The sequence below is a fragment of the Rhinolophus sinicus genome, chromosome 1 (genome assembly GCF_057876585.1).
Source record: "Rhinolophus sinicus isolate RSI-liver-muscle chromosome 1, RSI-T2T, whole genome shotgun sequence".
Taxonomy (NCBI): domain Eukaryota; kingdom Metazoa; phylum Chordata; class Mammalia; order Chiroptera; family Rhinolophidae; genus Rhinolophus; species Rhinolophus sinicus.
The window spans coordinates 27,111,522-27,129,643 of record NC_142501.1 but is presented as its reverse complement, the minus strand read 5'-3'; the positions used below and the strand labels follow the sequence as shown (position 1 = coordinate 27,129,643).

At 32.0% G+C, this 18,122-nt stretch overlaps 1 protein-coding gene and 1 pseudogene across 4 annotated transcripts in view; one reads left to right on the top strand and one right to left on the bottom strand.

The window, feature by feature from the left end:
* Window positions 1–18,122, bottom strand: part of LOC109435566 (ubiquitin-conjugating enzyme E2 S-like) — a 62,958-nt pseudogene that overhangs the window by 21,668 nt on the left and 23,168 nt on the right. The window lies entirely within an intron of this gene.
* The window catches only part of LOC109435528 (ovostatin homolog 2-like), a 39,526-nt gene that overhangs the window by 2,468 nt on the left and 18,936 nt on the right, over window positions 1–18,122 (top strand). Inside the window, exons 4-17 of one of the 3 annotated variants that reach the window (XM_074326044.2) lie at window positions 657–709; window positions 1,151–1,171; window positions 2,918–3,086; window positions 3,597–3,681; window positions 5,716–5,833; window positions 8,242–8,353; window positions 8,915–9,024; window positions 9,337–9,495; window positions 11,056–11,283; window positions 12,232–12,286; window positions 12,726–12,871; window positions 13,226–13,372; window positions 16,168–16,338; window positions 17,403–17,544. In XM_074326044.2, the coding sequence (XP_074182145.2) occupies window positions 657–709; window positions 1,151–1,171; window positions 2,918–3,086; window positions 3,597–3,681; window positions 5,716–5,833; window positions 8,242–8,353; window positions 8,915–9,024; window positions 9,337–9,495; window positions 11,056–11,283; window positions 12,232–12,286; window positions 12,726–12,871; window positions 13,226–13,372; window positions 16,168–16,338; window positions 17,403–17,544 (1,716 nt within the window). Of the gene's footprint in view, window positions 1–656; window positions 825–1,150; window positions 1,172–2,917; window positions 3,087–3,596; window positions 3,682–5,699; window positions 5,834–8,241; window positions 8,354–8,914; window positions 9,025–9,336; window positions 9,496–11,055; window positions 11,284–12,231; window positions 12,287–12,725; window positions 12,872–13,225; window positions 13,373–16,167; window positions 16,339–17,402; window positions 17,545–18,122 lie in introns of those variants that run through there. The other 2 variants (XM_074326045.2, XM_074326046.2) reach the window with 2 other exon arrangements.

Genomic DNA, 18,122 nt, shown 5'->3' with positions numbered 1-18,122 from the left:
AAATTATTGGCTTTTGCCAAGTAAATTCTGATCTTTGAGATCTTTAGTTTTCTCATTTGTAAAATAGGGAGTTAAATCAGAACATTTTGTGCTAATATTATATATTTGTATGAACTATTGAAAAGAATTAAAACAGAATTTATATGATGAGATTTTTTTACTGCATTATATTCTCTCTCTGTACTTATTAAAATGCTATGATGACGGATATGTATACAAAAGTAGCTACAATGGTTTTCTAGAATTCTACTAAAATTAATGTACTGTAATGTTTGCTAAGATCCATATGTTTTTCCAGAAAAATTATGTCTAACTCCTACCATACATATTTCACATTTGTCCTTCTATGAATAATTCTGCTGCCAATTTGTAAGATAAGCTTATGGGTTGTTAGGGTAAAAGTTTCCAGTGGTGGTAGTAGCTAGTGTCAGCTTTAGTAACAAGAGTTTTGTCAACAGAGGAATTACAAATGTGCAATAAGAGATCTTTCCAAATGGAACTCAAATCTCAAAGTGTCAAATCAGAGCTAGAGGAGAAGGGAAGGCAGTATTCTATGATAGCAAGGCAATTAATTTCTATGTCTATTCATAAACAATCATACCTGGAAAAGAAATAACAAGAAAAAAATATTGTCCCCTTTTCTTCTTTCCTTTTAGTTCAAATTCGCATTGTGACACTGAATACCAAGCTCAAACCTGTTGAGGATTTGGTGAGTTCAGTAATTTACAATGGTACAATGAAATGTAAACAAATCCATTGCGATATAAAATGTGGTCAGGAAGCTTTTCACAAGTATGAAAATGGATTCTAACATGGAGAACTATGTAGGTATAATTTCATTGTTAAACTTCAAATTTAAACAAAAAACTTTTCTTTATAGTGAGCTAATTTATATTTCTTTAGGGCTTTCTAGAACATAAGAAAAAAATGTGTTGCATGAAATCTACTTTCGGTTCCAAGAAGAGGTTTGGGATCTCTTTCATATTTGGGGTTTTCTTGGCATCTTTAGCTGTAGAAACTTTGCCCTCTGGGAAAGTGAGGGCTAAAGTCTCAGCAGTTAAATTAAGTCAGATAATCTTTTTAATTCAATATGTGGCAGAAAAAGAATGCATTATTATCGTATTAACCTTCATTTTTTTCTCTCTTTCAGTATCCTTTAATCACACTTCAGGTAAGAGATCTGCTTTTTCATACCCATTATTTTAAATATTCAGATAAATAGTGATTTGTGTGTAGTTTTTATTATGTATAGTTAGAAATTAAGATAACTGAAATAATGGAGAGAGAAATTTTTATATACACAATGTAAGACATCAGACAAAAGATCTAAATAAAGGGCTGTTACTTTTAGTATAGGCTGCGTGGCAAATACAGTAACTTAGATTTTCATGGTAAATAAAATATTGGCCTCTTTTTAAGGGAAATTTATGTTTAAAATTGCAAATTTTGGTCGCTGGCCCTTCTAAATCTTAATTTAGCCATGTCTCATTTTAAAGGAATAGAAAACATAAACACCTATAAATTTACAAATTAGCTAGAAAGTGATATTATAAAATGGAATATTTGCTTTCAGAAAATAGTTAATGGAGTCTTTTTGAACTAATTCAAATCTCTAATGTCATGTAGTATGACATTCAACTGTATTTGAAGTCTTATGTCTGTCAGTAAATAACAATCAACTCCAACATATATATTTGAATCTCTACATAAAATATATGTACCATTATTATTAACTAATTTGGCAGGTTAGTACACTGAGATCTAGATTCATCATTAATGATTATGTGTGTGAACGCACACTTCAAATAGTCTTTATAATTTGAATGTTTTTGACTTTGTTATATGGTAGACAAATAGCTCATTCTTCTAGAAGGATAAATATCAGGTCAGCCATTTTTATGTTTTCTGCATTATTAGTAATCTATAAATAGTATTTTCTTCGAATCCTAATTCAGCTAGTGCTGTGTTCCATTGAAAGCAACAGAAAGTTTAACTAATATTAGTTTAAATTAGTAAAAAATTTATTGTTTTCACAAACCATTATGTCTGAGTGTAGGCACTTCAGGTTTAAGATAGTAACAGCATAATGTTACTGAGGACCCAGCCTTCTACTTCTTTGCCTTCCTCAATTTGTTGTTTTATGCCAGCTGAGTCTGATTTTTTAGAATTTTTACCCAGTGACTTCCACTCACATTTAGATGGTCAGCACTCAGTCACATGGGCAATCCTTACTGAAAGGAAGTCTGGAAAATTAATTCAGCCTTCTAGACTTTATAGTAGAGGAAAGAAAAAAAGGTGGGTAAAGAATAATGTTTTTGTTTCTTTGTAGAAATCTTTTTATCAGGAATTCTTTAATCACAATTGGATGATATCAATACATTTATTGAGCCATGCTCACATAATATGTAAAATGCTAAAAGCAAATAAAGGAGAAAGGGTGACATTATCAATCCTTTCTTATTGTAGAACTTCCATTTAACAGCTCTTGCATGCATGTGGAATTCCTAACTAACTTACTTACAGACCAAACAAACTCCTGTGAGAATATTTGTAAGTATTTGTTAGAATGAGTATCTCCTTGTGCATCTATTGGTATGGGTTCACTATACTTTAGAGAGCACTGCTCTGGAGTATGCACATTGAATTTTAAATTTTTTAACTATGCAACTCTGGTTCAGAAAGATCAAAGTCAAAAGCATTATTTTTTTTTCTTATCCTTTTGGGCTTAAGAGAGATATGCCATAAGACTGAATTTGAATATCTAAGGAAATTATGTTATTTTTACAATTTGAGATATCAATCTGATGAAATGATAGAGTTTTCTTTACTTCACATAACTACAGGAAGTACCCAATGAAAAGAAGGAAAGAATAATACTCTTACATGACCTCTCTTTTATTTCCTCTTTATTTTCTAGGACCCTCAAAACAATGGGATTTTTCAATGGAAAAATGTGACTTCTTTTCAAAATATTACCCAACTCTCATTCCAATTAATTTCTGAACCAATGTTTGGAGATTATTCTATTGTCGTGAAAAGGAAGTCAGGAAAGACATTGACACGTCAATTTACTGTTATTAGATATGGTAACCAATTGCTACTTATGGTTGTCCTATAAAAATGAAGAGTTCAAAGGACTGAACAAAACAACTTTTATGTTAGAATTTGGCAAAAGTAGGCAAAGCTTGATTTGGTGTTCTGCCATCTTCTTTTCTTAGCCTTTTCTGCTTTATTGTCTCTCCTTTCTTGATCCTCACTCCTGGCCCGTATCCTTATTCTGACTGCTGCCTTTTCTCCCTAGGAATATTTCATTTTATAGAATCCAGACCATCTTCTAGGGAGGATCTAAAGGGTTGCAACAAATAAAACATGAAGCTCTAAGAATAGGGAAGAGAAAGGAAAGGGGAATAATGCATCATTAATGAGACACCATCACTTCCTGGTGCCACACAAAAATTGGGGCAATTGAAACATGGCCTATATAGATGCATACATAGGAAAATGTTGTGCCTGGAGGCATACTTATTTACAAGATTGTAATAAGCTTTGCTCACCAGTGATTGTGAAGGCTGAAGTATATTTCTCTTTGTTTCCAGTGTTACCCAAGTTTGAAGTTAAGGTCAATGTACCACAAACAGTAACTATTTCAGATGATGAATTCCAAGTGGATACATGTGCTAAGTAAGTATTTATTCAGGAGAGTTGACTCCACAGGTCAATACAAGGCTCAGAGAAAATAAGAAATGAAATAAAATGAACTGTGTAACTTTAATTATTTATACGCTTAAATTAAAATTGTTAGAGAAGTAATGAATTCTCATGGTAAAATACTTGAAAAACATAAGAAATTGCCTATAATTAATTCTACTAACTGACCTTTAACATTAGGATTTATTTTCTTCTAATTTTGTATGAATCGTTTCCACAACTGTAATCATACTTTTCTACCCACTATAATTAAGAAATCATGTCCTTATATTTTGCCAACCTTTTCATGAATTCCAATTCCTTGCTATATAAACAAATCTCTATGTGGCTATACTAACTTTACTTAACTATTCTTTTATTATATAATAAGTAGGCTGTTACATTTTGTTTTCTTAGTAATAAATAATGTTATAGTATATGTCTTTGTGTATAAGTGTGTAAGAAGTACCTTTTGAATTAAAAATTACTTAAGAAAGATTTCCAGAATTGGAATTACCAAAACAAAATGTGTAACACTCTTTTAGTCTTTTGATTGCCATATTGCTCGTGAAATATGTTGTACCAATGTACACTTCCAACAGCTGGTACAAACGTACCTGCCTCATTGAATCTTCATCATCTTGGGTATTTTCACTAAAAAAAGAAAAAGAAAACAAAAGAAAATTTTGAAAATGTCTTGGTGGAAAAAGGCATTTTATCAATTTAATGTGAATTAATTTTAAGCTTTTTAATTAAAAAAATTTTCTATATGATTTGAAAAGATTTTTTGGGGAAATTATCTCTAGTTCTGTTTATCATTTCTTAAAGTGTTGTGTGTTTTTTTCAAATTTCGAATAATAAAAAATAGCTAATACTTATTAATATATGGCAATTACTGTAGAGCATGGACTGTGGAGTGAGGAAGATCTGAGTTTGAATTTTAATTCTGTTAATTAACAATGTGGAGAAGTGAGTTACTTGATTTCAGTTTACTAATCTATAAAATGAGATAATATACCTACATCTCAGCTTCACTGAGGAAAAATAAATAAGATAATGTATGTAAACAGCAGATATATACTAGTATCCAACATTTAGAAAATAAGTATTATAATTGATCAATTTAATTATGTTGAATTTTGCTGTGTACTAATTTCACATTTGTTATCTGTTTTTCTAAATCTTACTGGACAGAATTCTCAAGTAACAAAAAGATCAAATCAACTGTATTTGCCTATCACCGAATCTTTAAAAACCTGTATTGTAGTTTTTAGAGACAATGAGATACTTATTTAACCTTATCCCATAAGACATTATGCTTTTGATCAAAGCACATTTAGTTTATGCCAATCTCTATACCTTTTCTAGTTATAGAGTGGTAATATGAGAATTGTTTAAAATATTGATCAAGCAGTATTTCAAGATCCTGAATAATCCTAGTTTTATTTATTTATATATATATATATATATATATATATATATATATATATATATATATATGCTAATAAAAAAGTGCTGCAATTTTTATATTTCTATCAGATTAAAATATAATTTTAAAAACTCAATTTAATCATTAAATCCTAGTCACTGAGATATTGAGAGTCTAACTACCTTGAATTTGATTTTTTTTTAAACTTTTTATTTTAAGTGTGTTTTTTGCAGGACCCATCAGCTCCAAGTCAAGTAGTTGTTTCAATCTAGTTGTGGAGGGCACAGCTCACAGTGGCCCATATGGGGATCGAACTGGCAACCTTGTTACTAAGAGTACAGGGCTCTAACCAACTGAGCTAACCGGCCACCCCTTTGAATTTGATCTTTAAAAAGCAGCTGAATCCTCCTAACAGATCTAAATGCCTAATTTATCCTAAATTCTGTGGGGACGATAGCACCAGTAGGTGAGGATTCCTAATGGAATTTGGTCATTGGGGTAGTCATAGTTTAGAGATTTCATATATAATTTCTGAAGAAGACTATAAAATATTACCATGGTTTTATTCATCTTTTATTACCAGTACACTCTCCTACTAGGTACACCTTTGGCCAGCCTGTGCAAGGGAAAGCCCAAATCCGGGTGTGCAGAGAATATTATTACTCTGGCAATTGTCAGACTGACAACAATGAAATATGTGAACAATTCATTGCACAGGTACAGATCATGATTTTTATTCAAAAAACACATGTTTTTGTGCATTTTCATTATTATTCTTTCTTTGATTTCATTTATAAAATGGAATTAACAACATTTCATTTTGTGGATAATGGAGGTTGCAGCTAGATAAGGTAAAGAATGAGGAGATAATAAGATGTTTAACGATAGTCTCTTATTCTTTAGGCCATGTAAATTGTTATCCATGTATAGATTAATACATTTTTAGAATCAAAAGATTTTATTGGCTTCCTTGTTTTATATTCTGTCTAGATGACCTCGCTTGATCTTTCTTTGGTGAATCATTAATCATCCTTTAAATAAATGAATCCCTCATAGTATTCTCCATGCAACCTAGAACTGCCCTTATGAAAAAAGGTCATTTGCAAACATCTGCAATTCAGAGTATCAACTTTTATTACTTAAAATTAGAAGATCGTTTCTGAAGCTGTCACTTTGCTTTCTTGATCTGTAACGTTTTAATCTTAAGTTTACAACTCTGTCCATCTCTCTGAGGATCACCTTTGGACTTCAATAGTGACATTGGTATACACCACACAGTTTATATTTTAAACAATCTGCTAAAACTGTCTTCTTATATGAGAGGTTTTATTTATTTAATATAGGTTACTTAGAGTTCATTTTCTGAGTCAAACTAGATAGATGATAGATAGATAGCTAGATAGATAGCATCATATATAATTTTAATTTAAAAAATATTAGCATTTTGTCCAAAAAATTTTTTAAGAATTCAAATTCTTGTCAATAATTATATGAATACATAATGTTTTCCAAATTACCATCAGCAATCTATATAGGAGTTTTAAAATGTTATCATTTTTATAGACACAAATTTATTGTGTTTAAATATTTTTGTTGTCAGTTTGATTTTGTTCATTTGAGAACTCTTATTTATTCTTGTTTTTCCTGTTTATGTGAAATTGAAACTTTCTTTTATTATAAATATTGTCCTCTAGCCCTAAGCAAATATTGTTCAAGTCTGTTATTTAAATATTGACTTCCATTGTGATATTTTTGAAATACTAAAGTTCCTAATGTTTGTGGGTTCTCAGCTTTCGAAAAAGGTATCACCTGCCACTGTGCCATACATGTGGCTAAGTATGCTTTTAAGATTTTAAAAATTTATCTGATCAACATAAAATAGTTTTTTTATTATGTTCTAAGATAAGGAATTTTGTTTTCTTCCAGAGGGATATTCAGCTGTGTTAGCACCTAATCTTGTACAGTTTTGCTCTCCCTGTTTATTTTTAAAAATGCTCATAAAAAGTTCATCTATGTTATTGGGTCTTACTCTGACTTTTGTTTTTATTATTTTCTTGCTAATATTATTTCTGTGTTCCTAAATAATTTATTTTAGTTTTCATCTTATTAATTCTTTTCCCTAAAATTTTAGTTAATTTTGTTAGTTTTAAAAAAAGGTTAGTTGCTTCTTTTTGTAAAATACACCTTCAGTTTTACATTTTCCTTCAACCATATCTTAACACCATAGATTTTGATGCAAAGCGTTTTTTTTCCTTGACATTAATATCTAGATTCTTATTGATTTACCTTATATTTTCTCTTTGACTCAGGGATTACTGAAAAATATTTTTTTTCTCTTAATTTCAAAGCAATTAAGATTCTTCTGATTATTTTTCATTATTTCCTTTTAATTTGATTGTATTATTGTTACATAATTGTCACTAGATAAATATCAAATAACTATCAGATAAATATCACTAAAGTTGCCTTTTCTGTTGTTGATGATGATATTATAGTTAATGGTTCAGAGGAGCATATACTCTGAAATCAGCACGCCTGCCTTCTTAGCTCCCAAACCTTCTCACTGTGGAGATGATAACGGCCTCAAGCTCATATGATAGTTTTGAGGAGGAACAAATGAATTGATATATCTCTCTAACATTTTAAATTTTGAATTAATAAGCACTTTTTATTTTAAAATATAACTAAATTTGTATTTTTCTAATGACTTATATCACTGATGAAAGATTATATGCAGATTTTTCCTTATTTTAAAAGAACAGTTGACCTTAAATTGTGTTTTAGTGTTACATATTTGAGGAGTGCTTCTGTTCCATCTGTTCTTAGTGCCCCTCAAGATTATTTTAATTTTTTATTCTTAAAATATCATTCGGTTCCATTTTTATCTTTTAATTTCTTCCCATCCACATTGTTTCCAGGAGAATAATATAGATTATATCTTTACTTTGTTTTAACTGCTGTTGAAAACTCCCCCTCTCTACTTCTTTTGTAATTCTTTGATCATTTCAACAATTTTGTGAGATGGTGCCATGGGGCAGCAGGGGAGTTATACATCCATGCTAAATAAAACTCATTATTCTTTTAAGACTTTTGAATCCCTAACTTTTTTATACTTTCTTTTTCAGTTGAGAAATGGTTGTGTTTCTCAAACTGTAAACACAAAAGTCTTCCAACTCCACCGTTCTGGACTTTACATGTCATTTCTTATCACTGTAACTGCTACAGAAACTGGGACAGGTAATGGTCATGTTTTATGGGCAATCTGGGGACATATGCAGCTCATCGGGGAGAAATTTATTGAGCTAGCAGCACTCACCAACTATAGATCAATAATTGTTCACCACAGTAGTGATATCACAATCCATTTCTATTTACTTTACTATCAGATATCTTTCAAATCTAGTAAAAGTCTAAAAACAGTTACCTTGCAGACTGAAGAAAGATTTCAGAAAATAAAAGCCTTATTCTTGAGATGTCTCTGACATTCCCTATCATAAATAGAATAACAAGCTAGAACTGAATAGAATGGTAAGAGGAAGGAAATTAAGAGTGTTTTCTCCTGCTTCTGATTCAAACATTTTCATATTAATTACAGTATTTAGTTTGATGTATGCTACAAGCAGATTGATATAGAGCACTCTCTAACACACTCAAAAGCATCCCCAGTTCCCTTTCAATGTAGAACAAGAAGATAATCCTGTGCACAAGTGTTTGCACATGTACCCTAAGCTATTTATTCTTTTAAAATTCTTGATCAAATGATTGCTCTTCCCTGACACTGTTTTTCATTTCTTACAGGTGTGCAGATCAGTAAAAAGGCTTCTATTACCACCACTCAAGTGCTTGGGAGTGTGAACTTTGAGAACATGGACACTTTCTATAGAAGAGGAATTCCTTATTTTGGAACTGTAAGTTTGACTTAAAAGTATATGTTCTCCTTTCATTTTCTTGGATCATAGACTGACCTTTGGAAATTTCTGAGAACATTTTTCATAACACACTTGCAACATTACTGCATCTGATATTCTGGAGAAAGTCCTAGGCTGAAAGATAAAATTATAGCTGTTTCCGTATTATATATTTATTTAATAAAACATCTTTCTGTCTATTGGAATTTAAGACAATTACAAATAAATGACCACATTTATGAATAGAAAATTTGTTTTCTGTATAAATATGACATTTTGAATTTTTAAAAATATTTCTTTTTTTTTTAACAGCTTAAATTTTCCGGTCCTAATGATGAACCTATGGTGAACAAGTTATTGCAATTGGAACTTAATGACAAATTTATAGGAAATTACACCACAGATGAGAATGGTGAAGCTCAGTTATCCATTGACACTTCAGATATATATGATCCAGAGTTCACCCTTAAAGTAAGACATCCCAAAGAGGATTTGAATGTTAGGAATTTCTTTAAAAAAATAGCTTGTATTGAGAATTTTAACAAACTTTTAAAATTTAAGGTATTTTATGTTTTCTTTTTCATTAAATAATACATGAGAATCATATTCAATGGTCATGTTTTATGGGCAACCTGGGGACAAAAGGACAAGATAATAGCTTATTATAATTGTGGTAAATTCTCTAACAACCAATATTTTCCTTTGAGAAACGACATAGCTCATGAAGATGATTTGATTTTTTTCATTTAATCATTTTATGCATAGATAGGGGATACTATGATTTCTATTTTTCTGCTTTCTAAACAGAATCTTGCAGTTAAACAATTTATCCGTTTTCAAATATAGCAGAAACCCACAGGGCCTAAGGCTATTCTCTGACTTCAATTACAAAGTAAAAATAAACAATTCATTGTAAGCCTAATGAAATAGATATACATTCATGGTCATGTTTTGTATACAAAAAGAGGAGATAGTACTATTATTATTTTACTTCCAATAACTTACAGTTGAAAGTCAGCCTCAAGCTAAGATTCCTCTCTACTTTGCAGACATAAGAAGCCTTCCATTCCATAATAACTACTGTCCTTGAAAGATCTTTACAGTGCTAAGATTCTTTTGTTTTTCAATTACACCTGACATTCAACATTATATTAGTTTCTGGTGTACAACATAGTGGTTAGACATTTATAGAACTTACAAAGTGATCCCTCCAGTAAGTCTTGCACCCACCTGACACCATATATAGTTATTACAGTCTTATTGACTCTATTCCTGAAGCTGTGCTTTACATCCCTGTGACTATTTGGTAAGTACCAATTTGCACTTCTAAATCCCTTCACCTTTTTTCATCCAGCCCAGCAACCCTTCTCCCATCCTGCAACCATCAGTTTGTTCTCTGTATCTTTGAGTTTTTTTCTGTTTTGTTTATGTGTTTATTTTGTTTTTTGGATTCCCATTTTATTGTTTTCTGATTTCTTTTGTAGTTCTTCTCTGTTCCTTTCTTATTCTTTTGCTCTCACGACTTTTATACGTTGATGACTTTCTGTAGTGTTGTGTTTGGATTCCCTTCTCTTTATTCCTTGTATATGTCTTGTAGATTTTTGGTTTGCGTTACCATGTGCTTCACATATACCAAGCTATGTTTATGACAGTCTATTTTAAGTTAATGATCACTTAAGTTCGAACACATTCTAAAATCACTACCATTTTTACTCACCTCCACGTTTTTGTTTTTGTCATTATTTTTTACTTCTTATGTATGTGTGTGTGTTTGTGCATATCCTTTGATTTACTGTTGTAATTACACATGATCTTTCTACTTTTGTCTTTTAACTTTTGCACTAGCTTAAGTATTGGTTGATCCACTGCTTTTATTATGTATTTGCCTTTGGCAGTGAGGATTTTTTTTCTTTGAGATAGTTTCCTTTTTTTTTTTCTTATTCATATTTTTTTGTTCTTTTTTTCTTAAAGAAGTCTCTTTAAAACCCTTCAGCTTTTTCTTATCTGGGATCCTTTGTTTTCTTTTATCAGGCCACATATATTTACCATAAGAGCTGCTATCATCCCAGCTGGTTGACGCCTGAGTATAGGGATGACCAGTTCTCAGTCCCACGCTTTTACTCCCGAACTAACAGTTTCCTGAAGATTGTTCCTGAACCAAAGCAACTTAGATGCGATCAACAGAAAATTGTTACTGTGCATTACTCACTAAACAGTGAAGCATATAGTGATGACTCAAATATAAACTTCTTTTATTTGGTAAGTCTCAGCTGGTAGATTCTTAGATCTCGTCTGCTTCACAGTACAGCTTAGAATGTGTACAACAGTCGTGCGTCTTCATCTGAGTGAGGCAACTTCCCTTTGCTGGTGAATACTATAGGTACCACTAAAAACAAACATAGAAGCAAATAAATGGACACGTAAAAAGTTCCAAGGCAATTTCAGTCTCCCTAACATTGAAAAACTTACTCCTCAGAGTCTGCTATTTTAAGCATTCACTTATAACTCATATCAAGTATCTATGACCCTTCATAAGAGTAAAATATTAGGCAGATACCAGAGACTAAAATAGAAAGTTGATTTTGACAAGCAATAAAAGGAATTTTCCCTTTTAGTTCTGTTTCCATATTTGTCCATTTTGCCTCTATAAGGAATATGGAAAGGTGAAAATCTACAGACTCCGAAATTAAGACTCTTAATTGAAATTCTCCCCCCTCTCCTATTCATCATGCAAGTTAGTTGACCTTGGAGAAATTGTTTAAACTCTCTAAGCCTTAGCTTCTTGTGCTGTATATATGTAATTTGAAATAATAAAACTTACCTCCTGGGGCTTTATATGTGTTAACTCATTAATCAGCCTTATGGATATCTCCATTTTTACCAATAAGGGAACAGAGGCAAAGAAGGTGAAATGACTTTGCTGATTCGAAGTCAGACAGTGTAAACAATTTCAGAGCTTTATGCACCCACTTGCATGGTACATTGCATATTATTCACCAAGTTTCTAGCACATAATAGGCTCTCAATCAATTGTAGTCATTTTCTCTGTTCTTTTGCAAGTTGTGCAAAGTCCATTTTTAATATTTGTTCATGGAAAATACCTTATCTTACAGAATACAATTATCATTACATCATTTATTATCAAAAAATATATTATCATATTAAATGATATGATTTCACATATTGTGCTGTTTTTGTTCTGCACAGATGATGGCCAAAGGAACTATCTTTCTCAGTGGACAGAAGGAAATCAGAAACAAAGGTATATATAATACATTTAATTTTTAATACGTCCTCTACCTGCATTTTGCTTTCTTTTTAAGGAAATATTGTAGTGGTAGAGTCCTCAGTTAGGTTAAAACAGTGCTTAACATTACGATTTGTTAATAGAGGGCAATAGTTAGCATGGATGGCCTAAGACAGCCTGCTAAGTATGTTGATGAAGGAGATTTCAATCTGTTCCTATTATTGCCAGGTTATCAAGTAACTTATAGAAAAGTAATGTCCAAAACCCAAATTGCCTAAATTATGCATTCTTCTTTATTTGTATATACTGTTCTCATTATTTTACTTCTCTGCCTTTAAAATAAAGCTCAATTTGCTCTTTCTATCCATAAGCCATTCTCTTGTATGTAAATGTACCCAGTGAGTCAGGAAACTTTGGGCATTGTATCTGTTGATGACGTCTTGTATTTACACAGCGTGGAATGGAAACTTCTCATTCCCAATCAACATCAGTGCTGATCTGGCTCCTGTGGCCACCTTGCTCGTCTACACCCTTCATCCCGATGGGGAAATTGTGGCTGACAGTGTCAAATTCCAGGTTGACAAGTGCTTTAAAAACAAGGTGCTGTTTCTTTTATTTCTTGCCTGTCTTGAGTGAGAGGGGTGAGAAGTTTTCTTCCTGTCTTCTCCTTTTTTCTCGCTACTGTAAACTTAACCTGGTAATCTCACAATAAATGTTGGTCTAAATTAATTGTTAGGGGATGAGAGTATCCCCAAACAGAATGAATGACTTGATAGTAATGCCAATCCTGAGATGCTAGGAGGCTGTCCCTGTATGGAGAGTTGAGAGTGAGAGTAAGCAGGAGAAATAGAGGTACAGAGACCTATAAAGATTTATTTGGAAAAGATGTAATATATTCAAATTATTTTCATATAAAATTATGGTACTCTCGTTCCTTTTCTTCCTCTCCTTCAGGTTAGCATAAAGTTCTCTAAAGAGCAGGGACTACCTGGCTCCACTACTAGCCTCTATCTTCAGGCAGCCCCTGATTCGTTCTGCGCACTCCGGGCTGTGGATAAAAGTGTTCTACTGAAATCGGAAGAAGAGCTGTCAGCTGAAAGTGTAAGCTCTCTGATTTCCTCATTTTTCTCATTTTTATCTGTACTCCTACAAGTCCAACCCTTCAGATGTTATTTTTATTTGAGATGAAACATATTGAAAATAACAAATATTCCCTTTATTTGTTCTTTCATGGGTTCTATATATATATTTCTCTTGGATGACCCAGCACTCATAACAACATAGAATTCTGTAGATAATTATAATGAGTTAGGGATAATACAACAATGTGGTTTTAAAAATCATATATATATATATATATATATATATATATATAGAGAGAGAGAGAGAGAGAGAGAGAGAGAGAGTTAAATCTCTGTGTTGAGGGATATGCTTGGATACCATGTAAAGTTATAATCTATTAATGGATCTTATATTTTCACAAGCCTTTTCAGACCAGAAATCCCAGAATTTCACACCAAAATTGTTTCAGTTGATAACTGCTGGATATTTTCTCTTTATTTTTAACACAAGTACATATAAATATGGAAATTTATGATCATATGTAAAATTAATCTAATAATTACTATTTTTTCTTAATATTAAAATTGCACCTATTGTCTTAATCCATTTGGACAACTGTAACAAAATACTACCAACTGGGTAGCGTATAAACAACAGAAATTTATTTCTCACAGTTCTGAAGGCTGAAAGTCTGCAATCAGTGTGCTAGCAAGATCAGGTGAAGTCCTTCTTTTGGGTTGCAGACTTCTTCTATCCTCACATGGTGGAAGGGACAAGAGAGCTCTCTTGGGCATTTTTTTATAAAGGCATCAATCTCATTCTTGAGGGCTCTGCCCTAATCACCTCCCAAAGGTCCAACTTCCTAACACCATCATATTGGGCATTAGGATTTCAACACATAAATTTTGTGAAGATACAAATATTCAGACTGTAGCACCTAGTATTGTAGAAAATGTGCAAAATAAACAAAAGCATAGAGAAGGAAATCTTTAAAATCACTCATTATCTTAAAATGAAATGTATGTACATTTTCTTGTAATTTAAAAAATCTCTTTTCTGAAGGCATATATATTTTACAAACAAGATCTCATTGAAAAATGTAATTTTGCATTTTGCTTTTCACACTCTAGTAAATCTAGTTTTACATATAAAGCTATAAAAATTAATTAATAACTTAATATCTGAAAACCATGAATCATGATATTCTCTATATAATTTTTCTCAATATAAAATTGTTTTACTAAAGTTGTGTTATAAGAAGGGCAGGTTATGTGTATATTAAATTCTAGGTTCTCACTTTCTTTTAATTTCTTGAAAATTGCTACTCCACTATTGCCTTACTTTGAATATTGCTTTTTAAGAATTCTGACATAAGTCTAATTCATTTGCCCTTATAACTTAACTAATATTTTTGCCTAAGGGCTTTTTTCTTTCTACTTTAAATTTAATAGTTTTAGTAAAGTATGTGCCAGAATTTACAGTTTAGAGGAAGTTTTACAAAGTGCTTAGTGGACTCATATACAATGTGTAAACGCGGATCTCCTAATATTTCCAGAATTTTTCTTGAATTATAATTTTAAATATTAGTTTTTCCATTGTTTATTTTCCCCTTTCTCGAAATACTCTATAAATATGTTCAGTCTTGGTCCTGTTTCCCAATTCAACCATTTCGCCTATGACCTGTTTTAATTCACTCTTTCTCCCATTTTTATTCTTTTTTCTTGTTTTTTTCTTATGCTACTTTTTAACGTTTTCTTACTATTTTTTTCTTGAGCTCCTAATACTTTAGCATTTATTTCTCCTTAATCTTAGAGCATCTCTGTTAGAATTAAATTTTTTCCAGTTCTTGATATTTTGTGGACAGTGTTCATGCGCAAAGAGTAATCTTTCCTGTTGTCTTCATGAAATGCAATTTCTTTAATAAAAATGTTGTTGGTGATAGAAATAGGAGTGGAGAGATTAGCATATTTTATTCCTCTTTTGTTTCTGCAGTGTCCTAAATTTTACCCTTTTACAACCTTTCCTCCGTTAAGTGCTCTGTTTCCAAGGGTCACCATACCTCTTGGAATGATCTGATGATTTCCTATCAGCCATGCTGTTTGGAAGCTGCCACTTCCAGCCCATTCATTTCAAGCCTTTCCCTGTTTCCTATACTGGTAACTATTGATCTGAGGACTATTATTCATTTTTTGATACTTCATGTTGTACTTTCTTTTATTTGGAGTTGACTTTGTGTATTTCCTCTAATTTCTCCAAACCATTCTCTTCTTTTTTCATGTAGTCTCTCAAGCCTTCCCTCTCCAGCTTTCCATATCCACAGATGTTCAGCAGCAGTAGAAACTCTGTTGGAATTTGGTGTCTATTTCTCTACTAACAAATAATTTGAAGGTCACAGTATTATGTGTATCCTAGTAATGTTAAAGACACATGTCATGGACTTTATTACTTCTCCCTGATTTTGTGTTTTCTTTGAAAGGATATTTGAGAAGATTTCTTCCAGACTTGAAAATTCTAGCATCAGAATTGCAATGAATTATCTGTACAGTAGGCCTTGAATTAAGCCATAGATCTTCAGGCTTCTCTTTCTTACACACTGTCCTAATTTCTGCACCAGAGCTGAAAATTTTTGTAAACATGTCATTGATCACCTAAAATTGAAGGTTTCCTCTTCTGAAAGAATGAGTTGACCCTAAAGTGTTGGATTCAATGTTATAGCTATGCTGTTAAAGAAAAAAAAAAACAATAAACAGTTATGGCACAAGTTTGTCAAGTTTGTAAAAATAAAGTGAATGCTTAAAATCATTAGGAACCATGTGATTTTTTTTTTCTCATAGGTGTACGACCTTCTTCCATATGTAGAACTCTATGGTTATTTCTATAATGGTCTCAACCTTGATGATGGCAAAGTAGACCCTTGCATTCCTCAGAAGGATATGTTTTATAATGGTTTGTATTACATAGCTGTAAGCAACAATGAGGATGGAGACACCTATGATGTTGTCAGGGTAAGATCACCTAAAATTTTAAAAAATATTTTATCTCCATTTTAATTTTAGTATTCATAAAGTGTATCTATGTTTATTAATTATGTAGGGTTTTTTTCCCTATTCTTTGAGATAGGTGTCGGTTATCTGCTTAAAGAGCACTTGAAAATTATCATTTCATCATTTCACTGTAAAAAGTGAAATGATAATTTATCACAATAAAAAGGAGATATTAGTTTTCATTGATTTTCTTTCTTTTGTTGCAAATAAAATAAGTGGGAGCTGAAATTATAAAATTTCATGTTTGAAGTAATGAGATAGTCTTCAATTTATTGTGATAAATCTTATACAGAAATCTTCAAATCAAGATGCTAGGATATAATCTGGATTTCATCCTACCTGGATTATCAATTAGATATGCTGAGACCTCCATGAAAGGACCTTTATAATTGAAGTCTTAAGTATAGAAGAAAATGGGCATAGAATTAGATAGACTTTAGTTTAAGTCCCTGCTCTCCAAATTATTGACTTGTACATGTGTGTGTCTTTGCTGTTAATCAGGTTAATGATAGTTCTTATCTTTTTTTTTTTTTTTTTCATTTTATTGGGGAATATTGAGGGACAGTGTTTCTCCAGGACCCATCAGGTCCAAGTAGTTGTCCTTCAATCTAGTTGTGGAAGGTGCAGCTCAGCTCCAAGTTCAGTCACCGTTTTCAATCTTTAGTTGCAGGGAGCACAGCCCATCATACCATGCAGAAATTGAACCGGCAACCTTGTTGTTGCAAGCTCACGCTCTAAACAACTGAGCCATCGGGCCACTCCGCTAGTGCTTATCTTATAAGTAATTTTCCCTTAGAATCAAATGGAAAATGATATAAAATACTTAGCAAAATTTTAACACATAGTGAGGGGTGCTAGATAAATCAGACTGATTATTGTTTTTCCTTTGCTATATATCAAATAGGAGAGACTTGACTTTTTAAATACCAGACCCCTGCTAGAAGAGATTATATGTAGCTGATAGGCCTTTTTTAGGTCTTGCATGAAAGGAACGCACTTTTCTTTTGTTGTTTGTTTCTTTGAAGGACATGGGTCTGAAAATCTTTACCAATCTCCATTACCGGAAACCAAAAATATGTTCGATGGAGAGGATGCCATTCCCTATGCCATTGGATCTAGACAGAGAATTATATGAACTGATGTCCAGTGCCCCATCTAGAATTTCATGTGGGTAATGTAGAATTTTGTATCTGGAAGATGGCAAAAAGGATTTTATGGAATTGGGCATATTTGGGATAAAATTATTTTTAAAAATTGGATTTTACATGTTTGGGCTACAACTACACATTTTGCAAAATAAAGCAGAATAAGGCAAGATAGGAATGGTTTGGGCTAAAAAGAAGAATTCGCTTCAGATATGAGTGGAAGTTTATTGTTATTGGTAGAATACAATATCAGAATGGTATAGGAGAAGGCAATGGGTGGTGATAGGGGAGGACAGTCATTGTAAGTGAGTATGATACAAGGGTATGAGGTATCCTGTGGGGGTCTTATACCCTTAATATATATAAACCACAATTCCCAGAGTTCAAGGCAGAGGATATTTTGATTCCCAGGCCAAACAGCTGGCATCAGAGAACTGTGTTCAAATACTAGTTATTTCCTATTAGAAGGGCCATAAGCACAAAAGTCAGTCACAGTCTTACATGAATAAGGTAATTAGGCAGATTTCCAATACAGAAATTTCATCTGAGAAGCAAAATGAAACAAGGTCATCAGAATAGAACCAAAATCAAAGCTGTGTT